General features: G+C 41.6%; 3 protein-coding genes across 5 annotated transcripts in view; 2 read left to right on the top strand and 1 right to left on the bottom strand.

Moving 5' to 3' along the window:
- Positions 1-1,659: 1,659 nt before the first annotated feature.
- Positions 1,660-2,251, top strand: LOC132976081 (glutamate decarboxylase 1-like). The gene is made up of 3 exons (XM_061041017.1): positions 1,660-1,728; positions 1,901-1,990; positions 2,078-2,251. The coding sequence occupies exons 1-3, from the start codon at positions 1,660-1,662 to the stop codon at positions 2,249-2,251; spliced, it is 333 nt and encodes a 110-aa protein (XP_060897000.1).
- A 1,020-nt stretch (positions 2,252-3,271) lies between these two features.
- On the bottom strand, positions 3,272-12,885 carry eif3s6ip (eukaryotic translation initiation factor 3, subunit 6 interacting protein). Its single transcript, XM_061040581.1, has 15 exons — positions 12,706-12,885; positions 12,440-12,482; positions 11,985-12,195; positions 11,336-11,415; positions 11,183-11,244; positions 10,432-10,501; positions 10,260-10,333; positions 9,972-10,143; positions 9,569-9,723; positions 9,234-9,404; positions 6,959-7,092; positions 4,273-4,446; positions 3,881-4,070; positions 3,692-3,772; positions 3,272-3,414 (listed from the first exon to the last, which is right to left on the bottom strand). Exons 1-15 carry the CDS (start codon positions 12,757-12,759, stop codon positions 3,337-3,339), a joined length of 1,749 nt encoding a protein of 582 aa, XP_060896564.1. The 5' UTR covers positions 12,760-12,885; the 3' UTR covers positions 3,272-3,336.
- Positions 12,886-14,150: 1,265 nt separating this feature from the next.
- The window catches only part of smoc2 (SPARC related modular calcium binding 2), a 33,607-nt gene continuing 21,781 nt past the window's right edge, over positions 14,151-25,976 (top strand). For 2 of the 3 annotated variants that reach the window (XM_061040584.1, XM_061040582.1), the window contains exon 1: positions 14,491-14,970. In XM_061040584.1, coding sequence (XP_060896567.1) covers positions 14,896-14,970 — 75 coding nt within the window. In that variant the 5' untranslated portion in view covers positions 14,491-14,895. Of the gene's footprint in view, positions 14,386-14,490; positions 14,971-25,976 lie in introns of those variants that run through there. The other variant, XM_061040583.1, reaches the window with a different exon arrangement.

Raw genomic sequence — 25,976 nt, 5'->3', positions numbered from 1 at the left:
TGAATAAATACAAATTGAATGATAAATACAATTGTTATTACACATGTCTTTGGTTGTGTTTGAAGTTATTAGTTGTGCAGAGTTTTAGAGAGACCCGTCCCTCAGGGATGCAGCATCTATCCTAGATTGTTGAACACGACCTGAGTGCTCTCACCCAAACGCCCATAACATGGACGTAGTGTCAGTGAGTCGAAGCCCGATGGGGTCACCATATTGGATGTGCTGTCTTAAATCAACTTTGGGTCAGCTGGGCAAAAGCTGGAGCTGAGGCGGGCCTCTCACATTCTGACAAACAGCTACAACACACCCGCCCGTCAGTCAGGTCAGCCACGCCCCTTATTAGAAAATGAGAGAGTCAGACCTCTTTTGTTTTTTTTAACCAGGCTGTAAACCTGTTAATTTCTGCTGTTAAAGTTTGATTTTTTTTAATGGGTGTGAATGTGACTTCCAGGACTTTTGCAGCCAGCCTCAAGTGGACTCTGGAGGGGCGGCTGCACTGGCTTCAGTTTTCAACACCCGAGGTTGCTGTTTACACAATTTGTGTTGAATCGAGGCGGAGCATTGACAGTTGTTAATAAAGTTTCCTATGAAAACTCCCACAGATGGCGGTTGACGTCAGATGTTTATGTGTACAGTTGTCTCATACAAACGCCTTCAAAAACACTCTCACACACACACACACACACACACACACACACAAACACCAGATAACTAGCAGCTGAATCATACATATTCTCTGTCAGCTAGAGGTCTGCAGGTATTTCCTGCTGTTTCTTTTGTTCATATCTTTGATGATAGTTTTAAAAACAGGCCTGCCTGCTGTTGCCATGGTGATTTCAGATGCTTCCTGCCAGTTTGCACGGGCATAATCAAAAAGTTGAGGAATCAGCTTGTGCCTGCTATCGTACGACCAAAATACCAAAGCAGTTGTAAATCACTTCTTGCACACTGTTTGTTTTAATTAATAAAAAAACATTCTAAGTGTGTCAGAGGTTATGTTGACTTTGCAGAGTGCATGAACATGTGATGGAACAATTGAGATACAGATTAGAGTAAATAACCTGATAAAAGTTTCACCACATTCAACTGTTTGAAGAGGCAATCATTTTTAAGGTTAAATGAGATGTAAAGAATATTACACAACTTAAAGCAAAAACCTTTCAAGCAACATATTTTTCAATGTGGGAATTAGATCATTAGAGTTTTGATGAAGTTGAGAGGTACCTCTGAGTTGAGAGGTCACAAGTCCCTCTTATTGCTAGTCTAAGACAAGTCTCAGATGGTTACTAGTCTGAGCCGGGTGTCAGGTAAAGTCTGATGTTTGTGGGAAGTTATTGAAGCCCAAAGATCTGACGAATAGTGACAGCACTATAGAAGCTGAATGCTCGCCATGGTGTCATCAGTGGAGTGTCGGCAGCTAGCTCACCAGATGTGGAAGGTTACACCTGATGGGAGGAAACAACTTTTAGCTTGTAGTGTTAATGCGCTCAAAATACAACGGAAAAATAGAGTGCACAAGTCCCAAATCTTTAAGTCTGAGTCGAGTCCCAAGTCTCGCATTTTTGTGCAACCTACGTGAGTCTGGAATCCAAGTCTGAAACTCAAGTCCCCATCTCTGGATCTTGACCGTCTTGTAAAGGTCACAAAACTCAGTCCCAGATGTTTCCCTTCAAACTGCGACACGAGACACGAGGCGTCTCTGAGATCCTGAGAGCTTCTGAGTTGAGAGTATGATCAGGCAATGACATTGATGTGTGGTCCTATGGTTTTAATTTGAGTTTTGGTATCTAGTAACGTTTGAAGTTATTTTTCTCTTATCTTCTCATAAGCCTTTTTTGTTGTGCATCTGGATAACCATTCGATCCTCCCTGTGCACTTCTGTCCTGTGTCTCCCACACAGCCGGTGCACAGCAATGTGTATTTCTGGTACATCCCTCCCAGCCTCAGAGAGCTTCCTCGTGGACCAGAGAGAAAAGCGAGACTCCATCAGGTCAGTTTGAACATGAGTCCTCCTCTGAGTACGTTCTGACTCTGCTTCAGAATCATCATTTCTTCCATGATGATGATGTTTGTGCAGGTGGCCCCTCGGATCAAAGGCAGGATGATGGAGAAGGGCTCTGTTCTGATTGGCTATCAGCCGCTGGGGGACAAAGTGAATTTCTTCAGGTGTGTGTTCTCCAACCCTGCCACACAGCCGGAGGACATCGACTTCCTGCTGGACGAGATCGCCTGGCTGGGTCATGACCTTTGACCTCTGAGCTCTGACAGGACTGTGTGGTCTCAGCTCTGTTCAGGTTCATGTAAAGGAAACAGGAGACGTTGTTTATACAGTCTGGGTACATTGTGAAATGGACTGCCAGCTTAACTTTTTAATTAAATCAAAGCTGCTCCATATGATCAAGATCAAATTTTTCTAACAAACAAATCTGTTCAAACTTCTTCCTGTTTACACTGTGAGTCACTGCTGTCGGCGGCCAATCTGCTCTGTTTACTTACCATTTAACCCTTTTAGTTTTGATTCTCTCATCCATTTTTTGTGACTTGTTTATCAAGTTGTTGCTAAAACCTTCCCATGATTGCTCTTTTTCTCTTTTATGAATATATCTCTGTGCAGCGGGATCCTGGGGGACCACAGTCAGTCTCGTTTCATGTTTTTAATGTTAATAGTTTACACACTGCTAAGGGGGGCTAGGGGGCACTCTGTCAGTCATTTTAGAAACATAGGGGTGCTTCTCAATATTGGTGCAGACTCGCTGGTGGAGGGTTTTATAACCCACTACCACTCCCCGCTAGTTGGTTTGGGACGGACTTAATATGGCAGACCCTCCGCGAGGACGCTCAAACGGAGGGGTAATGGGTAGGGAGAGGGTGTAGTGACCCTCAGTGATGTGAAGGAAGGACACTGCTGCATCTTTGAATGTCTCATTTCACTTTAACAAACTCTCAGACAGCTCAGCTGACGAGTCCAAAGTAATATCCACCTTATGACATCACACAAACCTTCAAAATAAAAGCCTAACAAGTTTTAAACATTCAAATAAAATGTGATATAAATGGTGATTAACTATTTTAATTTAACGATTAATTTCTAATTATTAAAAATTGTAAAGGTTTGTTAGCCCTGATGAAAACATCAACATGCTTTAAATATCTTTAAGAGGGGGGGGGTCTGTCTGCCCCTCTTACATATTATAATTATTTATGATTCTTTAAACTCTCTAAGCTGAACACTGACACCTGGTGGTGGTTTAAACATATGACAGCACACAGGTGAGTTCCATCATCACTTTATTATCTGCAGCTTTTATAGAAAAGTTTTTCATCGTTGATGTTTCATCAGAGACCTCGGCTTGCTGTGCTGCTGGACGCCGCAGACGCTCCGGTCATCGGCATCTTCTTCAGAGTCCGGTTCAGCTGAGGGACGACAAGACCACAAACAACCTGAGGTCTACATTCACACCTGAACCACAGATTCAGCCCATTTTAAATTGTAAACGGGGTCTCCTCAAAAGACTTCAGGGGGGAAAGGTTTAAGATTGTAATGATGGTTAAAGAAGCAAGAGAACATTTAACCCTTCACACACTGACACTTTAAACACTAAGTTATAAATCATAAGGTGTCTGAGACTTCTGTTGTTGTTGCCGTGGTAACAGCCCTCAGTAAAAGTTAAAAAGAAGTCAAAGTGCTCACCTCTTCAAATTTATGGATCTGTCGGATGAAAAAGTCTCCGTAACGCCGAGCGACCTTCGTGTCAGCGATGTGGATCATATCCTGACGGAGAGTCAAAGAAAAAGATGGATTGAAGAAACAGAAACAGCTGCTCACATCTAGACGCTCCTCAATGTGTGTGTGTGTGTGAGTGTGTGTGTGTGTAAACACCTTGTCGATGTAGAAGTCGACCTCGGACGCAGACTGAAACTCTCCGTCCAGAGCAGAGATCCCGCTGGTCCACACCAGGTTCTTCATCTTATGTTTGAAGACGAGCAGCTGGATCCTGAACTCCTGCTCCGTCATGTCCAGGAAGCCCGCCAACTTAGCCACAGGCATGGTGGTGTACAGCTTCAGGAAGCTACTCTCACACACACACACACACACACACACAGTGTTTTTCCTCAGATAAGACGCAGACAGAATCCCGACAGAGGATTTCTAAAAGGTCAGAATGGTTGTGGCTCAGTCTGAGCACCAGGGGGCGCTCTCGTCAACAGGAGCACAAACCCGCAGAAGACTGTTTGTGCAGCAGAGCGCCCTCTGGTGGCCTATGAGCATACCTGCGGATGGTGGAGAGCTGCGCCTGCTGCTGCACCTCCTCGGCGAACACCTTGAGCTGCTGCTGGAACGGCTCCTTGTGGTAGTTGGGATGAACGTTGTCGTAGTTTGGAACGACAGGGGACAGGAACTTCGGACAGGCGAAGCTGAACTGCTCCTCGAACACCTGCAAGTCTCTGAGGAGGGAAAACACACACACCTTCAGCGTCAACTTCACTAAATCACCATGACGATCAAAGTCTCTTACTGCCACATCATCACCGAGACGACAAGTGATCAATGAGTGTGTGTGTTACAGTGTATGTGATACAGTGGGTGTGTTCCAGTGTGTGTGTTACAGTGTGTGTGTTCCAGTATGTGTGTGTGCAAAAGGTCCCCCACTTTCATAGTTTCAGTGAAGACATTCTAATTTCCATCACTCCATCTGTTCTTGAACAGCCCATGCCCGTTAACAACGCCCCCCATCTGCACCTATCACTGACCTCAGACCCTTGTCCGACCTTTCCACCTAATTACACCTCATCAGAAGCAGCATCACACAGAGAAGACTACTGCACCCCTCAACTCGGTTCTCTGGACTTCTGTTTATCATTTTTATCTTCTGTGCGTCCATGAGACTGTAAGTTCATGCACATTATAGTTCTCCTGTAAGCTTGATGTTGCTGTTCTTCCTAATTTGTAGTCGGCACTGCTATTGTTTTTATATCACGTTTATAACGCATTTAGCAAGACTGTTAGCGTATATCGCGACGGACATTTTCTCACTCATTTCACATATGTTACTGTTGTAATCAATGCTGTGTTTGTATAGTTAATCCAGGGTTTTTCCTGCATAGAGAATTCTTTGGCGCCCCCCAAAGAGGTTTTACCCAGCGCCAAAGGAAAATCACGAGCGTCAAAAGAAAAAAAAAGACGATTCAAATTGCAAATCAAATCCTCTCTGAACGTATGTTAAAAATATCAACACATCAAATGACTGTTGAAGAAGCAGAACATAAACTTAAATACGACGTCTCTGACTTCTAGCAGTCATCTCCCCTCTCATCCATTTACGCATGTGGCTCGCGCTGGATAGCCAGCTGAGTGACTGTTCGTTTCTTTTGACCGGTTCCGGACGCTCCGCTGACACTCACAAGCGCTAAATGCGGGTTGATTTTCCGTTTGGCGAGTTAATTTCAAAGAGTAATGCACTTCATGGCGGTAAATAGTTATCCCAACAGTCATGTTAAAACTATACTAAACCGCGTATGATGTAGGCTAGCTGCGGCTACTTGTTCCTGCTCCTCTGCTGGGAACGCACGTTCAACTTTTCTCCGTTCACTTCCACAGTGTCTGCTTTTATCAACAATCAATAACTTACCGATCGTAACGTCAGCCAGCTGTAGTCTGTGAACTTCTCCACACAGACTGTCAAACAGCGCTCATTTTCCATTTATATCGTTTCAAGCATCGTTTGTCTGTTTATTTGATACAATATTACAGTGTTTCTATATCATGTTTATTATTTATGCATATATTTAATGCTTGTTTATTCTTTTTCTGTCATTGTAGAAACCACACACACACACACCTTCATTTCACCTGTCTTCATTTCATGTCCCAAAAAACATAGATAATGTTTTTCAATAAATTAATGGCATCTCAAAGAGAGAGTGTGTGTCAGACTGATTTCCCATGTTCTTACCGGACAACCTGTGGCGTCTGCATTTCCTATAACCACACTAAGGTTCAAACATCACTGAGGTCTCAAGAGTGGTATCCAGAAACCATCGCCTCTTTTATAGTGTGTTACAGTGTGTGTGTGTTACTGTGTGTGTGTTACAGTGTGTGTGTAACAGTGTGTGTGTGTGTAACAGTGTGTGTGTGTTACAGTGTGTGTGTTACAGTGTGTGTTACAGTATGTGTGTAACAGTGTGTGTGTTACAGTGTGTGTTACAGTGTGTGTTACAGAGTGTGTGTTACAGTGTGTGTGTAACAGTGTGTGTGTAACAGTATGTGTGTAACAGTGTGTGTAACAGTATGTGTGTTACAGTGAGTGTTACAGTGTGTGTGTGTGTTACTGTGTGTGTGTTACTGTGTGTGTGTGTTACTGTGTGTGTGTGTGTTACAGTGTGTGTGTTACTGTGTGTGTGTTACTGTGTGTGTGTTACTGTGTGTGTTAGTGTGTGTGTTAGTGTGTGTGTTAGTGTGTGTTACAGTGTGTGTGTAACAGTGTGTGTTACAGTGTGTGTTACAGTGTGCATGTAACAGTATGTGTGATGTGTGTTACTGTGTGTGTGTGTTACTGTGTGTGTGTGTTACTGTGTGTGTGTGTGTGTTACAGTGTGTGTGTTACAGTGTGTGTGTTACTGTGTGTGTGTTACTGTGTGTGTGTTACAGTGTGTGTTACTGTGTGTGTTAGTGTGTGTGTTAGTGTGTGTTACAGTGTGTGTGTAACAGTGTGTGTTACAGTGTGTGTTACAGTGTGCATGTAACAGTATGTGTGATGTGTGTTACTGTGTGTGTTACTGTGTGTGTGTTACAGTGTGTGTGTAACAGTGTGTGTAACAGTGTGTGTAACAGTATGTGTGTTACAGTGTGTGTGTTACAGTGTGTTACAGTGAGTGTGTAACAGTATGTGTGTAACAGTATGTGTGTTACAGTGAGTGTGTTACAGTGTGTGTGTGTCACAGTGTGTGTGTGTCTTACCCTTTCTGCATGCGCAGCATCTTGTCTCCATATTTCTCTCGGAGCTGAGTGTGGATGCTCTCGTCAATTCTCATCGGGTACATGGTGAGAGCGATGGCGAGCAGGCCGTGCATCTGCTCGTTCTGTTTGTTGATCTGTACAGTCAGAGATGACATCACCATTATAGACAACATCATGACTACAGAAGACGTCATGATCACAGATGATGGCAGTACAGAGGATGGCGGGGGAGAGGAAGGCGGTGCAGAGGATGGAGGGTCAGAGGAAGGAGGTGCAGAGGATGGAGGTGCAGAGGACCACTTATTGCGCTCGTAGAGCTTGAACTTGCATACACTTAACATCCTGACTGTCTGATTTCTCTTGCTTATTCTGCTCCGCTCCCCGGCCTCAATAACGTGCCTCTCTCACACACCTGCCGAACACACAAACTCCCCTCATTCTCTCCTCACTCGATTCACAGACAGACATACGCTACTCGTATAACACCTGATCTTGATTCAATTTTGGAGTTTTAGTTGATTATTCTTTTAATAACTACAAAAAAACCTGAATGGGAGAGCGCGCTCATACAGACAGTCAAGAGGTACAGTGTGTGACACAGAGGAGGAGAGACATTGAAACTTTGTGTACAGAGCTGGAAAGATATGAAACAGAAAATTAAATCGATAATCTGTTCTAATGTAAATTAGTTTAGCAGAGAAGAGAGTGATCTATAATCTATCTATAAACCGGTCATAGGACACGTCAGTGTGAATTTTCAGTGTGACCTTTGTTAGCTGTTGTTAATGTTTAAATCCTATTTGAGCTGCTGTTAATACCAAACTTACAAATAATTAGTCCTGAGGATTTTTAAATGAACTACTAATATAGCCTGTGAATTTGCGCAGTGATGTTATCATTTAGAATGACTTTTCTCAAGTGAAAACCGTTAACATGTCACTCAGAGACACCGCGATTCTACATAGTTCTCTTCAGTTGATTTTGAGCGATTATTGTGAATGTTCTGCTATGCCCGATGCTCTGTACATTATAAAGTATCCGTGACTTTTTGTCTGCTCCTGCCCCGCCACAGCACTCTCTCTGTGTGCCGGGACCTCAGGGTTTACAATCTCTATCTGGGTAAGCCAGTCACAGGCAAAATATGGCACCAAGTACGGCAAGCATCAAGTGAGGCAATATATTAAAAGGGGAAAATAGAAAAGGGGAAATTTATGATTCTCACTGTGAAATAGGAGGAGTGTGACGGCGTGAAGATGCTTAATTGAGTGACTCTCACGGTCAGAGATAGTGGGCATGGTGTCATGCGTGAGACTTGGCAGCTCTGGTTATAAAGCTGCTGCGTCATGCTCGCTGAAAGTTCAGTGTGCGCTGAAAAAAACACTCCGATAGCCACCTGTATCACAGTGGGAACTTATGGTGGTCTCTAGTCTCCAGTCACCAGTCTCAGTCTCTTTGACTCAGCGCAAAGTCTGTACCAGTTAAATATGCACCCCACCACCCATCATACTGCACGTTCTGTCCGCTCGCCTCATAGACTGTAAATATTACGTTCGCCTGCCTGGGAGCAGAAGTCTGACGTCACTTTCCTGCGCCGTCCACTTTGCCATTTCGTTTTAGAGTTTGTTTTAGCACGGCAAGTTTGAAAACGAAAAGCCAAAGACCTTTTTGTCTTCGTTTGAATTATGTCATACAATATGCATACATAGAGAGTAAAAGTATAATGCAAACTGGATGACTGAATATTCATTTTAAATATAGGTCAAATAATGCACCTATATTCTGAAAGTTAAAACGTATTTCTGTTAATGCATTTTCATTTTAAAATTAGCTTTTTCATTTGAGTTATGATACAAATTTAGCGGGACATTTTTTGAAAATGAAAAAGCTAATTTCATTTTCTTCGTTTTAATGCAGTCAAAGAATGTGCATTTTTAAAGTTGAAAACTAAAATTCAAATTAGATAAATGAATCATCATTTTATTTTTTAGTCAAATAATACACTCATATTCTGAAAATTAAAAAGCATTTCTGTTAATGCATTTTAATTTTCAAATTAGCTTTATCATTTGAATTCTGATCACTAATCGCTTCCATACTTTTGTTGTATCATGTGTGAAAATGAATCTCCTCATTAGTGGTTATTAAAGGGTTAAAGCTCGTTAATTAACAGCTAGAGTGCTGTTTCACTGAGACAGAATAAAGTTCCCTCAAGCTGATTGTTTGACAGGATGATTAATATACACGGTGTGTGTGGTTGGGTGAAACAGCGACTCACCATCTCGTATTTGTATGTGGACCTCTGGAACATGTTCCTAGTCCTCTGGATGTACAGCAGGATGTTGGCGAACACTCGGATGGCGTCCTGGTAGCGTCTCATCATCAGGTAGGCGAAGCCCACGTAGTAATAAGTGGTGATCTGACACTCAGGCACACGGGAATACATGCTCTGACAGACAGGGGGCAGCAGAGAGACAGGTATGTGTAAATCTGGTGATGTCAACATTCATCGTGTGTGTGTGTGTGTGTGTGTGTGTGTGTGTGTGCGTGTGTGTGTGTGTGTGTGTACGGTGTCTCTGTGTGAGTATGTGTGTGTGTGCGTGTGTGTTTTACCTTCTTGTTAAGCTCGATGTTCTCCAACACTTTGATGGCCTGGTAATAATCCCCGAGCAGAGAGTGCAGCCGCAGCAGACCCACCAGGCTGAAGTACCCCAACATCTTATAGAGAGAGTGGCGCCCGTACTCCCCCGCCACACTCTCTGGGTCTCCTGCAGAAACACGACATCAACACAGCGACAGCGTGAAGAACAAACACACTCGACACACTGATCCGGGTTTTCTCTCACTGAATCTCTTTGACCAGATATGCCTTAGACTTGATTATTTCCTCTGATCACTGAACATTTCAAATCAAAACAGATCTGCAGTCAGATTTAGCTCCGCCTACAGTGCACAGATACGATGCCAGCGACGGATTTTTCTAGAATGGTATGGTTCTATTTGAACCCTTTCTTACCCCCGCTGGTGTAGACCTCCAGCTGCCGGTTGATGTTGCTCTTGTCCACCAACGAGTGCAACACGTTGAGGACGCTGTGGACGTTCCAGATCTTCGGGTTGTTCCTCAGAAACTCGATCTCCTCCTCCGACTTCTTGGCGGTTTTACAGCGATACTGACTGAATGACTGGAACTGCAGACGGGGGGGGGGGGGGGGGGACATTCACAGAGAGACATTTATATTTGCAGCTTTGGTTTGGACGCGTGTTTCCACAGAGCCTCAGTCAGAGTGGGAAGTTGTTTCTGTACCTGGTAGATAAACTCATCAATGATGTCCCATAGCCATTGGTTTGGAAGCTCCAAGGGGGCAGGGCCATCAGCATCTGTTTACAGTTACATGTTTAATCTTTACATGTTACATGTTTACGGTCATCAAGTGATATTAGATACAAAGAATATGAAAATGAAGGTGGTCACTCACTGAGGATGTAGTTAAACAGGTTACAGTAGTTATAGTACGACTCGAACCTCTGATCCAAAGTGGGTCCACCCTGATGACAGAGAGGTGGGGGGGAGAGGGAGATGTTTCATATCATGTTTTCACATCATGTTTTCACATCTGCACTCCTGTAAATATCAGGAGGACTGATCCTGACCTGGTTGTTCACAGACTCTCCCTGTCTGACTGGGGGGGGGGGGGGGGGGGGGGGGGGTACGCTACAATGAGAATATGTGTCTTCATATCAATGCTACGTGTAGTTGAAGAGAATCTCAATGTGAACTAAAGAGTGGAGAAGAACATACTGGAGAACAGGAAACATAATGCAGTTCATTAGAGCACGGAGATGGTAGAGGTGGCGTGCAGACAGTCTATGGTCGTGCAGCGATCACAGGGAATAAACATCACCACCCCCTCCCACTCGCTCCAGGTGAATTCTCCTGATTATATCCTGCTGTGTTCTCACATCAGATCACTCTGACTTTCTGCAGAATAAATACGAGGAGGCTGGAGGAGAAACTCCGGGTGAAGAGAGAAACATTCAGCTGTTGGTGTTCACACATGACGCTCAGAGTGATAAACTTCAGGAGTGTTTCAGGGGGATAGTGCAGGTATGACAGGAATACTTGAACGTTTGTTCAAGTGGTGGTTCAGTGGCTCCTTTCCTGCATGTCATTTCTCTCTCTCTCTCTCTCTAAGGTGAAACAGGAGATCAATGAGATCAGATACTCACGCTGACTTTAGCGTAGATGTGTCTGTAGTACAGCTCTTTATAGAGGATCAGGAACACAGCGTCTGCACACACACACACAAAATTTGATTCCGAAATCATATCTCAATTTTGTAATGATGGCATCGGAGTAAAGATGGGAGATGAAACACTCACCGTTTCCCACGAGTGATGCGATGGCTTCGGCTTCGGGCCACGGAGACGTCTTAAAGAAACGATCTGTCAGTTTATTCCAGCTGAAGGAGAACGTGAGGAAGAGGAGCAGACACATCAGTGAACAGTCAAGGAGACAACACGAGTGAAGGACATGAGGAGACACATCAGCGAACAGTCAAGGAGACAACACGAGTGAAGGACATGAGGAGACACATCAGTGAACAGTCAAGGAGACAACACGAGTGAAAGACATGAGGAGACACATCAGTGAACAGTCAAGGAGACAACACGAGTGAAGGACATGAGGAGACACATCAGTGAACAGTCAAGGAGATAACACGAGTGAAGGACATGAGGAGACACAGCAGTGAACAGTCAAGGAGACAACATGAGTGAAGGACATGAGGAGACACATCAGTAAACAGTCAAGGAGACAACATGAGTGAAGGACATGAGAAGACACAGCAGTAAACAGTCAAGGAGACAACATGAGTGAAGGACATGAGGAGACACAGCAGTGAACTCTAAAGAAAACAGAAGCTGCTGCTGTGACAAACACGTTGTGTGGACAGACCTGAGATCATTTGGTTTTGAATCAGACCCTGAGATCATGACCTCACGTCGGCACAGGCAGACGCAGAGAGCTCACCTGTTCTCGTACACGTCCTGGATCTCGTAGATCTTCTGCTCGATGCTCTCGCTCGACACTCGGTTGGACTGCAGCTCGTACACCTTCTGGTCGATCAGGTCGGAGATTGTTTTATGGAAATACTGCAGGAAGTTCTTGATGACCTCCGGGATGACGTGATAGGTCTGCTGCTCGTACTGACGCTCATACGCCAGGTCTGCTTTAGGATCACCTGCAGGGGGGAGGAGTCACACACAACTGTTCATGGACTATCTCTACCACTGCATGAAGCTGTACACACACAGCCTGTATCTCACACACACAGTGTAGTGTGTGCACGTGTGTTATATACACACACACACAGCCTGTGTCACACACACACATACAATGTGGTCGTGAAGCCCGTGCTGTGTGTTTACTGACTCAGTTAAAACATGATAATGTGGATTCAGGTGGGCTGATGTGCTTAGACTCACCTGTGTGCAGGTCGTAGTCGTTGGGGTAGGTGTAAGGATCGTACTGTGGAAACACAGAGGAGTGAGACATCAAGTTAACATACACGTTGGTCCTGTCACAGTAACTAAACATAAAGAACTCAACATGCTAACATTAATGCTAACATCACATTAGCTCGTCGGACGCGGCTCGCCGGGTGTAAGCCAGCTAGCCGGCTAACTGAGCACAGCTAGCTATGGCGTCGTTATTTTAATATTGAACAGAAATCCAACAAAGAAGAACTTACGGTGGTCGCCTCCCCTGCTGCTGTTGGTGTTGCTTCTTCTTCTTGGTAGGACATGATGGTGGACGCGAGGATGCTCTTTAACACTCCAGAGAAACAGCTGAATTAACGCTAAGCTAACTATGGAGGCTAAACCACGCAGCAAGCCAGAACCGGACGCGGAAGAAGGAGCGTCTTCTTCGGTGGTGTAAAACATTGTATATTCCAGATGAGTCATTACTGCCCCCTTCAGTCATCATTCCTCCTGTTTCTAATCAGAGACTGTAAAAATACATTTCTAATAAAGAGTTAAATTCAGATAGCTTATTGTTTGATCATCTTTGAATGTAATTTAATATTAAACTCGACATTAAAGCGGTGAAGTGGTGATAAATAAATCCTGCTTATTCATTCACCAGGAAAATAATTACAGAATGAACCACATTAATAACACTGAGATAATTAGAAGTTTTAATTCGGATCGTATTGTTTTTTTTAACTGTTTTGCTTTCATATTTTAATCGTTCTGACTTTTATTATTTGTACTGTACTATTCCTGCCTTTGTAACTGTATTATACGAACTTCCTGTTTTATTCTTGCTCTCGTGTTGTTAAACCCTCTAATTTATCTTTCTCTTTTGTTGTCTGCACCTCTGCACCAATGCAAATGAGGGTTCTTCCTTAATGTGTTTTCTGAGGATTTTGATCAAATTAAATTATGAGGATATCCTGCTGAATGATTGCGTGACAGAGACTGTACCTTCGTCTTAAACCCGCTGGGTGGCGCTGTAATCTCACATTCATTACAAACACGGAACAAAAAGAGCTTCAAGAATAAACGACAAAAATTCAAGACTGTAAGTCTGCATCCTGGCGCTCTCTCGTCTGTGTGTCTCGTCTGGATGCTTGAAGCCGAACACCCTGAGCTTCTAATTTTCAACATAAAGCTCCGGAAATAAAAATATCTGTAGTGTACATGTGATATATTACAAACATACTAGGTGTTTATATACGACGGAGGATTAGGGCCATGTTAAAAAAATATATTTTTTTTAAATTTCGAGATTGTTCCACAAATCAACAACAATGATCCTAATTTACATTCATGTGCAATCAATCAAGGCTGAACAATTGTTTGTGCTCATTGATTGTTTATTATTGTGAGAACTTGAAGATAAACTCCTGCACACACCATTTAACACAAATATGTTTGTAACTTTTGTAAAAGAGGGTGAAGCTGGAGAGGAGCGACGGGCTTCCATGTTCTCTCTCTCCCCCTCTCTCTCTCTATCTCTCTCTCCCCCTCTCTCTCTGTCTCTGTGTGTCCCTCTCTCTCTCTCCCTCTCTCTCTCTCTGTCTCTCTCTCTCTCTCCCCCCCTCTCTGTCTGTCTCCCCCTCTCGCTCTCTCTCCCCCTCTCTCTCTCTGTCTCTCTCTCTCTCTCCCCCTCTCTCCCCCTCTCTGTCTCTCTCGCTCTCTCTCTCTCTCTCTCTCTCTCCCGCTCTCTCTCTCTCTCTCTCTCTCTCTCTCCCCCTCCCTCTCTCTCTCTCTCTCTCTCTCTCGGTTGACAATCATATAGGATTCGGTACTAAAACGTTGACAATGTTTTTTGTGCAATTTGACTGCGTACATCATTTTTACACACCTGTCTGAAGTACCTGTCGAACATTGTGACAATCTCTCAAGATGTTCGTCTTTATTTGCGGGTGTGTTTATTAGATGATTTTCATTGTAGTGTGTGTGTGTGTGTGGGGGGGGGGGGGGGGGGGGGGGTAGCACAGTCTGACAAAAAGGGGCTCCTTGTTGTGTTCTGAAGGAGGAGGAGGGGGGTGGAGGAGAAAAGGTGAAGAATCATTTACGTGTTTTTTACCCGCAGCAGACGGAGTTCCCCCTGTGCATCCGATCAGAGACAGAGGAGGAGGAGGAGGCGCGGGGTGAGGAGAAGAGGAGAGAGAGCGAGCGAGAGAGAAAGAGAGAGACCGAGGGAGGAGAAGAGGTCAGAGACACAGGAGGAGGAATCCGGAGGGTGTGTACTTACGGCTTGTCTGAAGAAAAGGAGGAGACGGAGTGAAATAAACCAGCGACCCCCTCTGCTCCGACTGAAGGACTTCTGTGGATCTTTAACGAGTTCAGCTCTCGTCTCATTGTTAAAGTCTCCTTGCTGTAAACTCATACTGAATTTTGGTCCGTGCGTCATTTGAAGAGTGTGCGTCAGGATGCGCGTCCATGCGCTGCTGTGTCTGCTGTGTCTGCTGTGCGCTGCACGCGCTCAGAAGTTCTCCGCTCTCACGGTAAGAAGACACACAAAGTCCCGGAGGGTGTTTTTTTATTCACATCCACTACCAGACCCGGGTTTTGGAGAGAGGAGCAGGAAAATAGTTAATGAATCAGGTTTTTATTCAGTCAGCAAGTTCTAAACAGATGTTCATCACTTTATTCTCTTTGGTTAGAATCAGACATCCCATAATGGTCTACCATAAGAGTCCAGAGTATTCTCAACATGAGACTGTTTATTTTAATTCTTCAGTCTGAACTGCGTAGAGGAGAGACTGTAGCTTTAGATTTGTGGGTCTTAAAGGCTGGTTTAAGACAAATCACAACTCAGGAGCAGGTTCAGAGACTATTACTCTGTCTGTTACTCTGCCTGTTACTCTGCCTGTTACTCTGTCTGTTACTCTGCCTGTTACTTTGTCTGTTACTTTGTCTGTTACTTTGTCTGTTACTCTGCCTGTTACTTTGTCTGTTACTTTGTCTGTTACTTTGTCTGTTACTCTGCCTGTTACTCTGTCTGTTACTCTGCCTGTTACTTTGTCTGTTACTTTGTCTGTTACTTTGTCTGTTACTTTGCCTGTTACTCTGCCTGTTACTCTGTCTGTTACTCTGCCTGTTACTTTGTCTGTTACTTTGTCTGTTACTTTGTCTGTTACTCTGTCTGTTACTTTGTCTGTTACTTTGTCTGTTACTCTGACTGTTACTTTGTCTGTTACTCTGTGTGTTACTCTGTCTGTTACTCGGACTGTTACTCTGTCTGTTACTCTGTCTGTTACTTTGTCTGTTACTCTGCCTGTTACTCTGACTGTTACTTTGTCTGTTACTCTGTCTGTTACTCTGACTGTTACTTTGTCTGTTACTCTGTGTGTTACGCTGTGTGTTACTCTGTCTGTTACTCGGACTGTTACTCTGTCTGTTACTCTGTCTGTTACTTTGTCTGTTACTCTGCCTGTTACTCTGACTGTTACTTTGTCTGTTACTCTGTGTGTTACGCTGTGTGTTACTCTGTCTGTTACTTTGTCTGTTACTCTGTGTGTTACGCTGTGTGTTACGCTGTCTGTTACTCTGACTGTTACTTTGTCTGTTATTCTGTGTGTTACTCTGTGTGTTACGCTGTCTGTTACTCTGACTGTTACTTTGTCTGTTACTCTGTGTGTTACACTGTGTTACTCTGTCTGTTACTCTGACTGTTACTTTGTCTGTTACTCTGTGTGTTACGCTGTGTGTTACTCTGTCTGTTACTCTGACTGTTACTTTGTCTGTTACGCTGTCTGTTACTCTGACTGTTACTCTGTCTGTTACTCTGACTGTTACTTTGTCTGTTACTCTGTGTGTTACGCTGTCTGTTACTCTGACTGTTACTCTGCCTTTTACTCTGACTGTTACTCTGACTGTTACTCTGTCTGTTACTCTGTCTGTTACTCTGTCTGTTACTTTGTCTGTTACTCTCACTGTTACTTTGTCTGTTACTCTGACTGTTACTCTGCCTGTTACTCTGACTGTTACTCTGACTGTTACACTGACTGTTACTCTGCCTGTTACTCTGTGTGTTACTCTGTCTGTTACTTTGTCTGTTACTCTGTGTGTTACGCTGTCTGTTACTCTGACTGTTACTCTGCCTTTTACTCTGACTGTTACTCTGACTGTTACTCTGTCTGTTACTCTGTCTGTTACTCTGTCTGTTACTTTGTCTGTTACTCTCACTGTTACTTTGTCTGTTACTCTGACTGTTACTCTGCCTGTTACTCTGACTGTTACTCTGACTGTTACACTGACTGTTACTCTGCCTGTTACTCTGTGTGTTACTCTGTCTGTTACTCTGACTGTTACTTTGTCTGTTACTCTGTGTGTTACGCTGTGTGTTACTCTGTCTGTTACTCTGACTGTTACTCTGACTGTTACTCTGTCTGTTACTCTGACTGTTACTTTGTCTGTTACGCTGTCTGTTACTCTGACTGTTACTCTGTCTGTTACTCTGACTGTTACTTTGTCTGTTACTCTGTGTGTTACGCTGTCTGTTACTCTGTCTGGTACTCTGCCTTTTACTCTGACTGTTACTTTGTCTGTTACGCTGTCTGTTACGCTGTCTGTTACTCTGACTGTTACTCTGCCTTTTACTCTGACTGTTACTTTGTCTGTTACGCTGACTGTTACTCTGACTGTTACTTTGTCTGTTACTCTGACTGTTACTCTGACTGTTACTCTGTCTGGTACTCTGCCTGTTACTTTGTCTGTTACTCTGACTGTTACTCTGTTACTCTGACTGTTACTCTGTCTGTTACTTTGTCTGTTACTCTGTCTGTTACTTTGTCTGTTACTCTGACTGTTACTCTGACTGTTACTCTGAGTGTTACTCTGCCTGTTACTCTGTCTGTTACACTGACTGTTACTCTGCCTGTTACTCTGACTGTTACTCTGACTGTTACTCTGTCTGTTGCTTTGTCTGTTACTCTGCCTGTTACTCTGCCTGTTACTCTGCCTGTTACTCTGACTGTTAATCTGTCTGTTACTCTGACTGTTACTCTGACTGTTACTCTGCCTGTTACTCTGCCTGTTACTCTGCCTGTTACTCTGACTGTGTCTATGACTGTATGTTACTATGTCTGTGTATGTTACTGGGTATGTTAATCCATCTGTGTCTGTTACTGTGTATTTGGCTGTTACTCTGCCTATGTCTGTTACTTTGTCTGTTAATGTTTTGTGTCTTTACCTTTGTCTGTTACGGTGTCTGTGAGTGTGACCTATTCTCTTACTCTATCTGTGAATGTGTCTGTGTTTGTTACTGTGCCTGTGACTTTGACTGTGACTGTGTCTGTTCCTGTTACTGTGTATGTTACTGTGTCTGTGACTGTGTTTGTGACTGTCTTTTAGCAGAGCTGATTTGAGAGTCTGTGAGATGCACTTACTATTAGATCTGTATTGTTTTCATTGTACAAGCATCTCTTTGATCATAGCTGCTTCATCAAAACATCCATCATTCATCACACACACACACAGACACACACACACACACACACACACACACACACACACACACACACACAGACAGATGCTTGTTAATGTTACATTTTATGTAATATACAATACAATTCAATACTTTATTTTCCAGGGGGAAATGTGTTCTTACTGCTTTGCACGGTTAGAACACGTGAAGAAAACATATAACATGAAGAAAACATATAACAGCAGGTAGAAACACAGGTAATATTTTCAGTGAGTGATACGTTTCATTCTTATTAAAAGTATAAAGTCACAGTGAGAGGATCAGCATGGCCGCCTCTGTCTTCATGGTGTCAGCAGCACGTTTACTACAAGTTATAGACCCCCCCCCTCCCAACCTTGCATTGATGAAACTGTGCACCTGCTCACAGAAGGTTTATTTAGTCAATGAACCCCCCCCCCATAATACTTTCACACATTAAAGTGTGTTTGTGTTGTGTCTGTGTCTGTGTGTCTGTGTGGTGTGTGTGGGGTGTGTGTGTGTGTGTCTTTGTGTGTGTGTGGTGTGTGTCTGTATGTGTCTGTGTCTTTGTGTGTGTGTGTGTGTGTGTGAGGGGTGTGTGTGTGCTCTGAGTCAGCAGCAGGTGAAGCTGTCACTTTCTTCCTTCCACACTAATGATCCTCAGCGTGCGAGCGTTGGAGCAGGAAACTCCCGCTGAGCCGTTTAACACATTCGCCTGGCTCTTGGCGGGGCCCTTGTTGACCCGCAGGCCGCCGTGTGAGGGGCGGTCTTCTAAGGGAGGGGCGACCTTGTGAGGGGCTCTCTGGGTGCTGGGAGCAGGGGCCCCTCAGTCCAGAAGGCCCTTATCAGCCCACAATGTGCTCTCTGCTGGAGACTCCTCCATTCAACCCTACAATGCAGAAAGAATGGGGGGGAGGGAGGGGTGGTAATAGGATTATACACATAATAATTTTTGTGCTTTTTGGTTGGGGAAAAAAACACTCCTCAGATTATGCCCCCTCCCCTCGCTGCTTCATCTGCCAACGTTTGGAGAGAGAGAGAGAGAGAGAGTAGATGAACTACTGAAAATATCCAGAAATCTGCCCCATAACTATTCCTGATTGCATTATTCACACAAGTCCATCACAGTGAGAGACTTTACCTGTCAGGGGTCTCCTGAATCTCAATGTGAACTAAGAGTGGAGAAGAACATACTGGAAAACAGGAAACATAATGCAGCAGGGTCATTATAGCATGGAGATGGTAGAGGTGGCGTGCAGACAGTCTATGGTCGCGAGCGATCACAGGGAATAAACGTCACCGTTGTATTTAAACCATAGACTGTAAAAATAATGCAGATCATCAGAGAGAGAGAGTCAACAGCCCTCCACGGATTGTGTTTTTACGACAGCACTGTACCATATTGCATCCATAAGCGTGTAATATTGATGTCTCTGTTTGAGCCCCATCCTTTACTCCTCTGTTTCTACCTCTGATGGAGGATCAGGGGTGTTACAGCCTCTGAGTTAATCACTGACGACGTCGAGGAACAGAGGAGTAAATATCTCACATCACACTGTCAACCTGTGAGAGCCAAGAGTTTGGGATCCTGTCACACACACACACACACACACACACACACACACACATACACGCACACACACACACACACACACACACACACACACACACACACACACACACACACACACACACACACACACACACAAACACACATGCACATTGCAGTTGACTGCAGGAGTTTGTGTGGTCTCTCAGTCGGGGACAGTCTGCAGGCTGGGTGGCTGATTTCATGGCTTTTGTAAAGTTTTGTTTAATCCCCAGCATTCACAGACAGTGAGATACTGAATGACTCTGTGAAAGCCATCAGTTTGCAGCATTGAAGAACTGATGATGATGATGATAATGATGATGGTGGTGATGGTGATGGTGATGGTGATGGTGATGGTGGTGATGATGATGATGATGGTGATGGTGATGATGGTGATGGTGATGGTGATGGTGATGGTGATGGTGATGATGATCATGGTGATGGTGATGATGGTGATGGTGATGATGTTAATGAACATGTATCTTCAGTTTATGACCCTTACAGTTAATGACCATGTATCTACAGTTTTTGACCATGTATCTACAGTTAATGACCATGTATCTACAGTTAATGACCATATATCTACAGTTAATGACCATGTATCTACAGTTAATGACCATATATCTACAGTTAATGACCATGTATCTACAGTTCATGACCATGTATCTACAGTTAATGACCATGTATCTAGTTTTTGACCATATATCTACAGTTAATGACCATGTATCTACAGTTAATGACCATGTATCTACAGTTCATGACCATGTATCTACAATTTATGACCATGTATCTACAGTTAATGACCATGTATCTACAGTTTTTGACCATGTATCTACAGTTAATGACCATGTATCTACAGTTTTTGACCATGTATCTACAGTTTATGACCATGTATCTACAGTTCATGACCATGTATCTACAATTTATGACCATGTATCTACAGTTCATGACCATGTATCTACAGTTTTTGACCATGTATCTACAGTTTATGACCCTTACAGTTTTTGACCATGTATCTACAGTTTATGACCCTTACAGTTTGTGACCATGTATCTACAGTTCATGACCATGTATCTACAATTTATGACCATGTATCTACAGTTCATGACCATGTATCTAAAGTTCATGACCATGTATCTACAGTTAATGATCATGTATCTACAGTTTATGATCATGTATCTACAGTTCATGACCATGTATCTACAGTTTATGATCATGTATCTACAGTTAATGACCCTTACAGTTTGTGACCATGTATCTAAAGTTCATGACCATGTATCTACAGTTAATGACCATGTATCTACAGTTAATGACCATGTATCTACAGTTTTTGACCATGTATCTACAGTTTATGACCATGTATCTACAGTTCATGACCATGTATCTACAATTTATGACCATGTATCTACAGTTCATGACCATGTATCTACAGTTAATGGCCATGTATCTACAGTTTTTGACCATGTATCTACAGTTTATGACCATGTATCTACAGTTCATGACCATGTATCTACAATTTATGACCATGTATCTACAGTTCATGACCATGTATCTACAGTTAATGACCATGTATCTACAGTTAATGACCATGTATCTACAGTTTTTGACCATGTATCTACAGTTCATGACCATGTATCTACAGTTCATGACCATGTATCTACAATTTATGACCATGTATCTACAGTTTATGACCATGTATCTACAGTTCATGACCATGTATCTACAATTTATGACCATGTATCTACAGTTTTTGACCATGTATCTACAGTTTATGACCCTTACAGTTTTTGACCATGTATCTACAGTTTATGACCCTTACAGTTTATGACCATGTATCTACAATTTATGACCATGTATCTACAGTTCATGACCATGTATCTACAGTTCATGACCATGTATCTACAGTTTATGATCATGTATCTACAGTTAATGACCCTTACAGTTTGTGACCATGTATCTAAAGTTCATGACCATGTATCTACAGTTAATGACCATGTATCTACAGTTAATGACCCTTACAGTTAATGACCATGTATCTACAGTTAATGACCCTTACAGTTTATGATCATGTATCTACAGTTTATGACCATGTATCTACAGTTTATGACCATATATCTACAGTTTATGACCATGTATCTACAGTTAATGACCATGTATCTACAGTTAATGACCATATATCTACAGTTTATGACCATATATCTACAGTTTTTGACCATGTATCTACAGTTAATGACCATGTATCTACAGTTAATGACCATATATCTACAGTTAATGACCATGTATCTACAGTTAATGACCATGTATCTACAGTTCATGACCATGTATCTACAATTTATGACCATGTATCTACAGTTAATGACCATGTATCTAGTTTTTGACCATGTATCTACAGTTAATGACCATATATCTACAGTTAATGACCATGTATCTACAGTTAATGACCATGTATCTACAGTTCATGACCATGTATCTACAATTTATGACCATGTATCTACAGTTAATGACCATGTATCTAGAGTTTTTGACCATGTATCTACAGTTTATGACCATGTATCTACAGTTCATGACCATGTATCTACAATTTATGACCATGTATCTACAGTTCATGACCATGTATCTACAGTTTTTGACCATGTATCTACAGTTTATGACCCTTACAGTTTTTGACCATGTATCTACAGTTTATGACCCTTACAGTTTGTGACCATGTATCTACAGTTCATGACCATGTATCTACAATTTATGACCATGTATCTACAGTTCATGACCATGTATCTACAGTTTATGACCATGTATCTACAGTTCATGACCATGTATCTACAGTTTATGATCATGTATCTACAGTTAATGACCCTTACAGTTTGTGACCATGTATCTAAAGTTCATGACCATGTATCTACAGTTAATGACCATGTATCTACAGTTAATGACCCTTACAGTTAATGACCATGTATCTACAGTTAATGACCCTTAAAGTTTATGATCATGTATCTACAGTTTATGACCAGGTATCTACAGTTAATGACCATGTATCTACAGTTTATGACCATGTATCTACAGTTAATGACCATGTATCTACAGTTTATGACCATATATCTACAGTTTATGACCATGTATCTACAGTTAATGACCATGTATCTACAGTTTATGACCATGTATCTACAGTTAATGACCATGTATCTACAGTTCATGACCATGTATCTACAATTTATGACCATGTATCTACAGTTTTTGACCATGTATCTACAGTTTATGACCCTTACAGTTTTTGACCATGTATCTACAGTTTATGACCCTTACAGTTTATGACCATGTATCTACAATTTATGACCATGTATCTACAGTTCATGACCATGTATCTACAGTTCATGACCATGTATCTACAGTTTATGACCATGTATCTACAATTTATGACCATGTATCTACAGTTCATGACCATGTATCTACAGTTTATGACCATGTATCTACAATTTATGACCATGTATCTACAGTTCATGACCATGTATCTACAGTTTATGACCATGTATCTACAGTTAATGACCATGTATCTACAGTTCATGACCATGTATCTACAATTTATGACCATGTATCTACAGTTTTTGACCATGTATCTACAGTTTATGACCATGTATCTACAGTTTATGACCCTTACAGTTTATGACCATGTATCTACAATTTATGACCATGTATCTACAGTTTTTGACCATGTATCTACAGTTTTTGACCATGTATCTACAGTTTATGACCCTTACAGTTTATGACCCTTACAGTTTATGACCATGTATCTACAATTTATGACCATGTATCTACAGTTTTTGACCATGTATCTACAGTTTTTGACCATGTATCTACAGTTTATGACCCTTACAGTTTATGACCATGTATCTACAATTTATGACCATGTATCTACAGTTCATGACCATGTATCTACAGTTTATGACCATGTATCTACAGTTCATGACCATGTATCTACAATTTATGACCATGTATCTACAGTTAATGACCATGTATCTACAGTTCATGACCAGGTATCTACAGTTAATGACCATGTATCTACAGTTAATGACCCTTACAGTTTGTGACCATATATCTACAGTTTATTACCGTTACAGTTCATGATCATGTATCTACAGTTTATGAACATGTATCTACAGTTCATGACCATGTATCTACAGTTTATAACCATGTATCTACAGTTCATGACCATGTATCTACAGTTTATAACCATGTATCTACAGTTTATAACCATGTATCTACAGTTCATGACCATGTATCTACAGTTAATTACCATGTATCTACAGTTCATGACCATGTATCTACAGTTTATGACCATGTATCTACAGTTTATGACCATTACAGTTTATGACCATGTATCTACAGTTTATGACCATGTATCTACAGTTTATGACCATATATCTACAGTTTATGACCATGTATCTACAGTTAATGACCATGTATCTACAGTTTATAACCATGTATCTACAGTTAATGACCATGTATCTACAGTTTATGACCATGTATCTACAGTTTATGACCATATATCTACAGTTTATGACCATGTATCTACAGTTAATGACCATGTATCTACAGTTTATGACCATATATCTACAGTTTATGACCCTTACAGTTTATGACCATGTATCTACAGTTCATGACCATGTATCTACAGTTCATGACCCTTACAGTTTTTGACCATGTATCTACAGTTCATGACCATGTATCTACAGTTTATGACCATGTATCTACAGTTTATGACCATATATCTACAGTTTATGACCATATATCTACAGTTCATGACCGTTATAGTTTATGACCATGTATCTACAGTTCATGACCATGTATCTACAGTTTATAACCATGTATCTACAGTTCATGACCATGTATCTACAGTTTATAACCATGTATCTACAGTTTATAACCATGTATCTACAGTTTATGACCATGTATCTACAGTTAATTACCATGTATCTACAGTTCATGACCATGTATCTACAGTTTATGACCATGTATCTACAGTTTATGACCATTACAGTTTATGACCATGTATCTACAGTTTATGACCATGTATCTACAGTTTATGACCATATATCTACAGTTTATGACCATGTATCTACAGTTAATGACCATGTATCTACAGTTTATAACCATGTATCTACAGTTAATGACCATGTATCTACAGTTTATGACCATGTATCTACAGTTTATGACCATGTATCTACAGTTTATGACCATATATCTACAGTTTATGACCATGTATCTACAGTTAATGACCATGTATCTACAGTTTATGACCATATATCTACAGTTTATGACCCTTACAGTTTATGACCATGTATCTACAGTTCATGACCATGTATCTACAGTTCATGACCCTTACAGTTTTTGACCATGTATCTACAGTTCATGACCATGTATCTACAGTTCATGACCCTTACAGTTTTTGACCATGTATCTACAGTTTATGACCATGTATCTACAGTTCATGACCATGTATCTACAGTTCATGACCCTTACAGTTTTTGACCATGTATCTACAGTTTATGACCATGTATCTACAGTTAATGACCATGTATCTACAGTTAATGACCATATATCTACAGTTAATGACCATGTATCTACAGTTAATGACCATGTATCTACAGTTCATGACCATGTATCTACAATTTATGACCATGTATCTACAGTTAATGACCATGTATCTAGTTTTTGACCATGTATCTACAGTTAATGACCATATATCTACAGTTAATGACCATGTATCTACAGTTAATGACCATGTATCTACAGTTCATGACCATGTATCTACAATTTATGACCATGTATCTACAGTTAATGACCATGTATCTACAGTTTTTGACCATGTATCTACAGTTTATGACCATGTATCTACAGTTCATGACCATGTATCTACAATTTATGACCATGTATCTACAGTTCATGACCATGTATCTACAGTTTTTGACCATGTATCTACAGTTTATGACCCTTACAGTTTTTGACCATGTATCTACAGTTTATGACCCTTACAGTTTGTGACCATGTATCTACAGTTCATGACCATGTATCTACAATTTATGACCATGTATCTACAGTTAATGATCATGTATCTACAGTTTATGATCATGTATCTACAGTTCATGACCATGTATCTACAGTTTATGATCATGTATCTACAGTTAATGACCCTTACAGTTTGTGACCATGTATCTAAAGTTCATGACCATGTATCTACAGTTAATGACCATGTATCTACAGTTAATGACCATGTATCTACAGTTTTTGACCATGTATCTACAGTTTATGACCATGTATCTACAGTTCATGACCATGTATCTACAATTTATGACCATGTATCTACAGTTAATGACCATGTATCTACAGTTTTTGACCATGTATCTACAGTTTATGACCCTTACAGTTTTTGACCATGTATCTACAGTTTATGACCCTTACAGTTTATGACCATGTATCTA

Source organism: Labrus mixtus, chromosome 6, assembly GCF_963584025.1.
Source record: "Labrus mixtus chromosome 6, fLabMix1.1, whole genome shotgun sequence".
NCBI lineage: Eukaryota > Metazoa > Chordata > Actinopteri > Labriformes > Labridae > Labrus > Labrus mixtus.
Note: the sequence above shows the minus strand (reverse complement) of the source record. Positions and strands in the feature narration are given on the sequence as shown.

Excerpts from the sequence above, each read along its gene's own strand:
- LOC132976081 (XM_061041017.1), top strand. The coding sequence starts at position 1,660 with ATGTTTCCCTTCAAACTGCGACACGAGACACGAGGCGTCTCTGAGATC. Across the intron at positions 1,729-1,900 it reads TGAGAGCTTCTGAGTTGAGA|CCGGTGCACAGCAATGTGTA; the intron begins GTATGATCAGGC and ends TCTCCCACACAG. Across the intron at positions 1,991-2,077 it reads GAAAAGCGAGACTCCATCAG|GTGGCCCCTCGGATCAAAGG; the intron begins GTCAGTTTGAAC and ends ATGTTTGTGCAG.
- eif3s6ip (XM_061040581.1), bottom strand. The coding sequence starts at position 12,759 with ATGTCCTACCAAGAAGAAGAAGCAACACCAACAGCAGCAGGGGAGGCG. Across the intron at positions 12,483-12,705 it reads CAGCAGGGGAGGCGACCACC|TACGATCCTTACACCTACCC; the intron begins GTAAGTTCTTCT and ends GTGTTTCCACAG. Across the intron at positions 11,416-11,984 it reads CAGGACGTGTACGAGAACAG|CTGGAATAAACTGACAGATC; the intron begins GTGAGCTCTCTG and ends GTTCTCCTTCAG.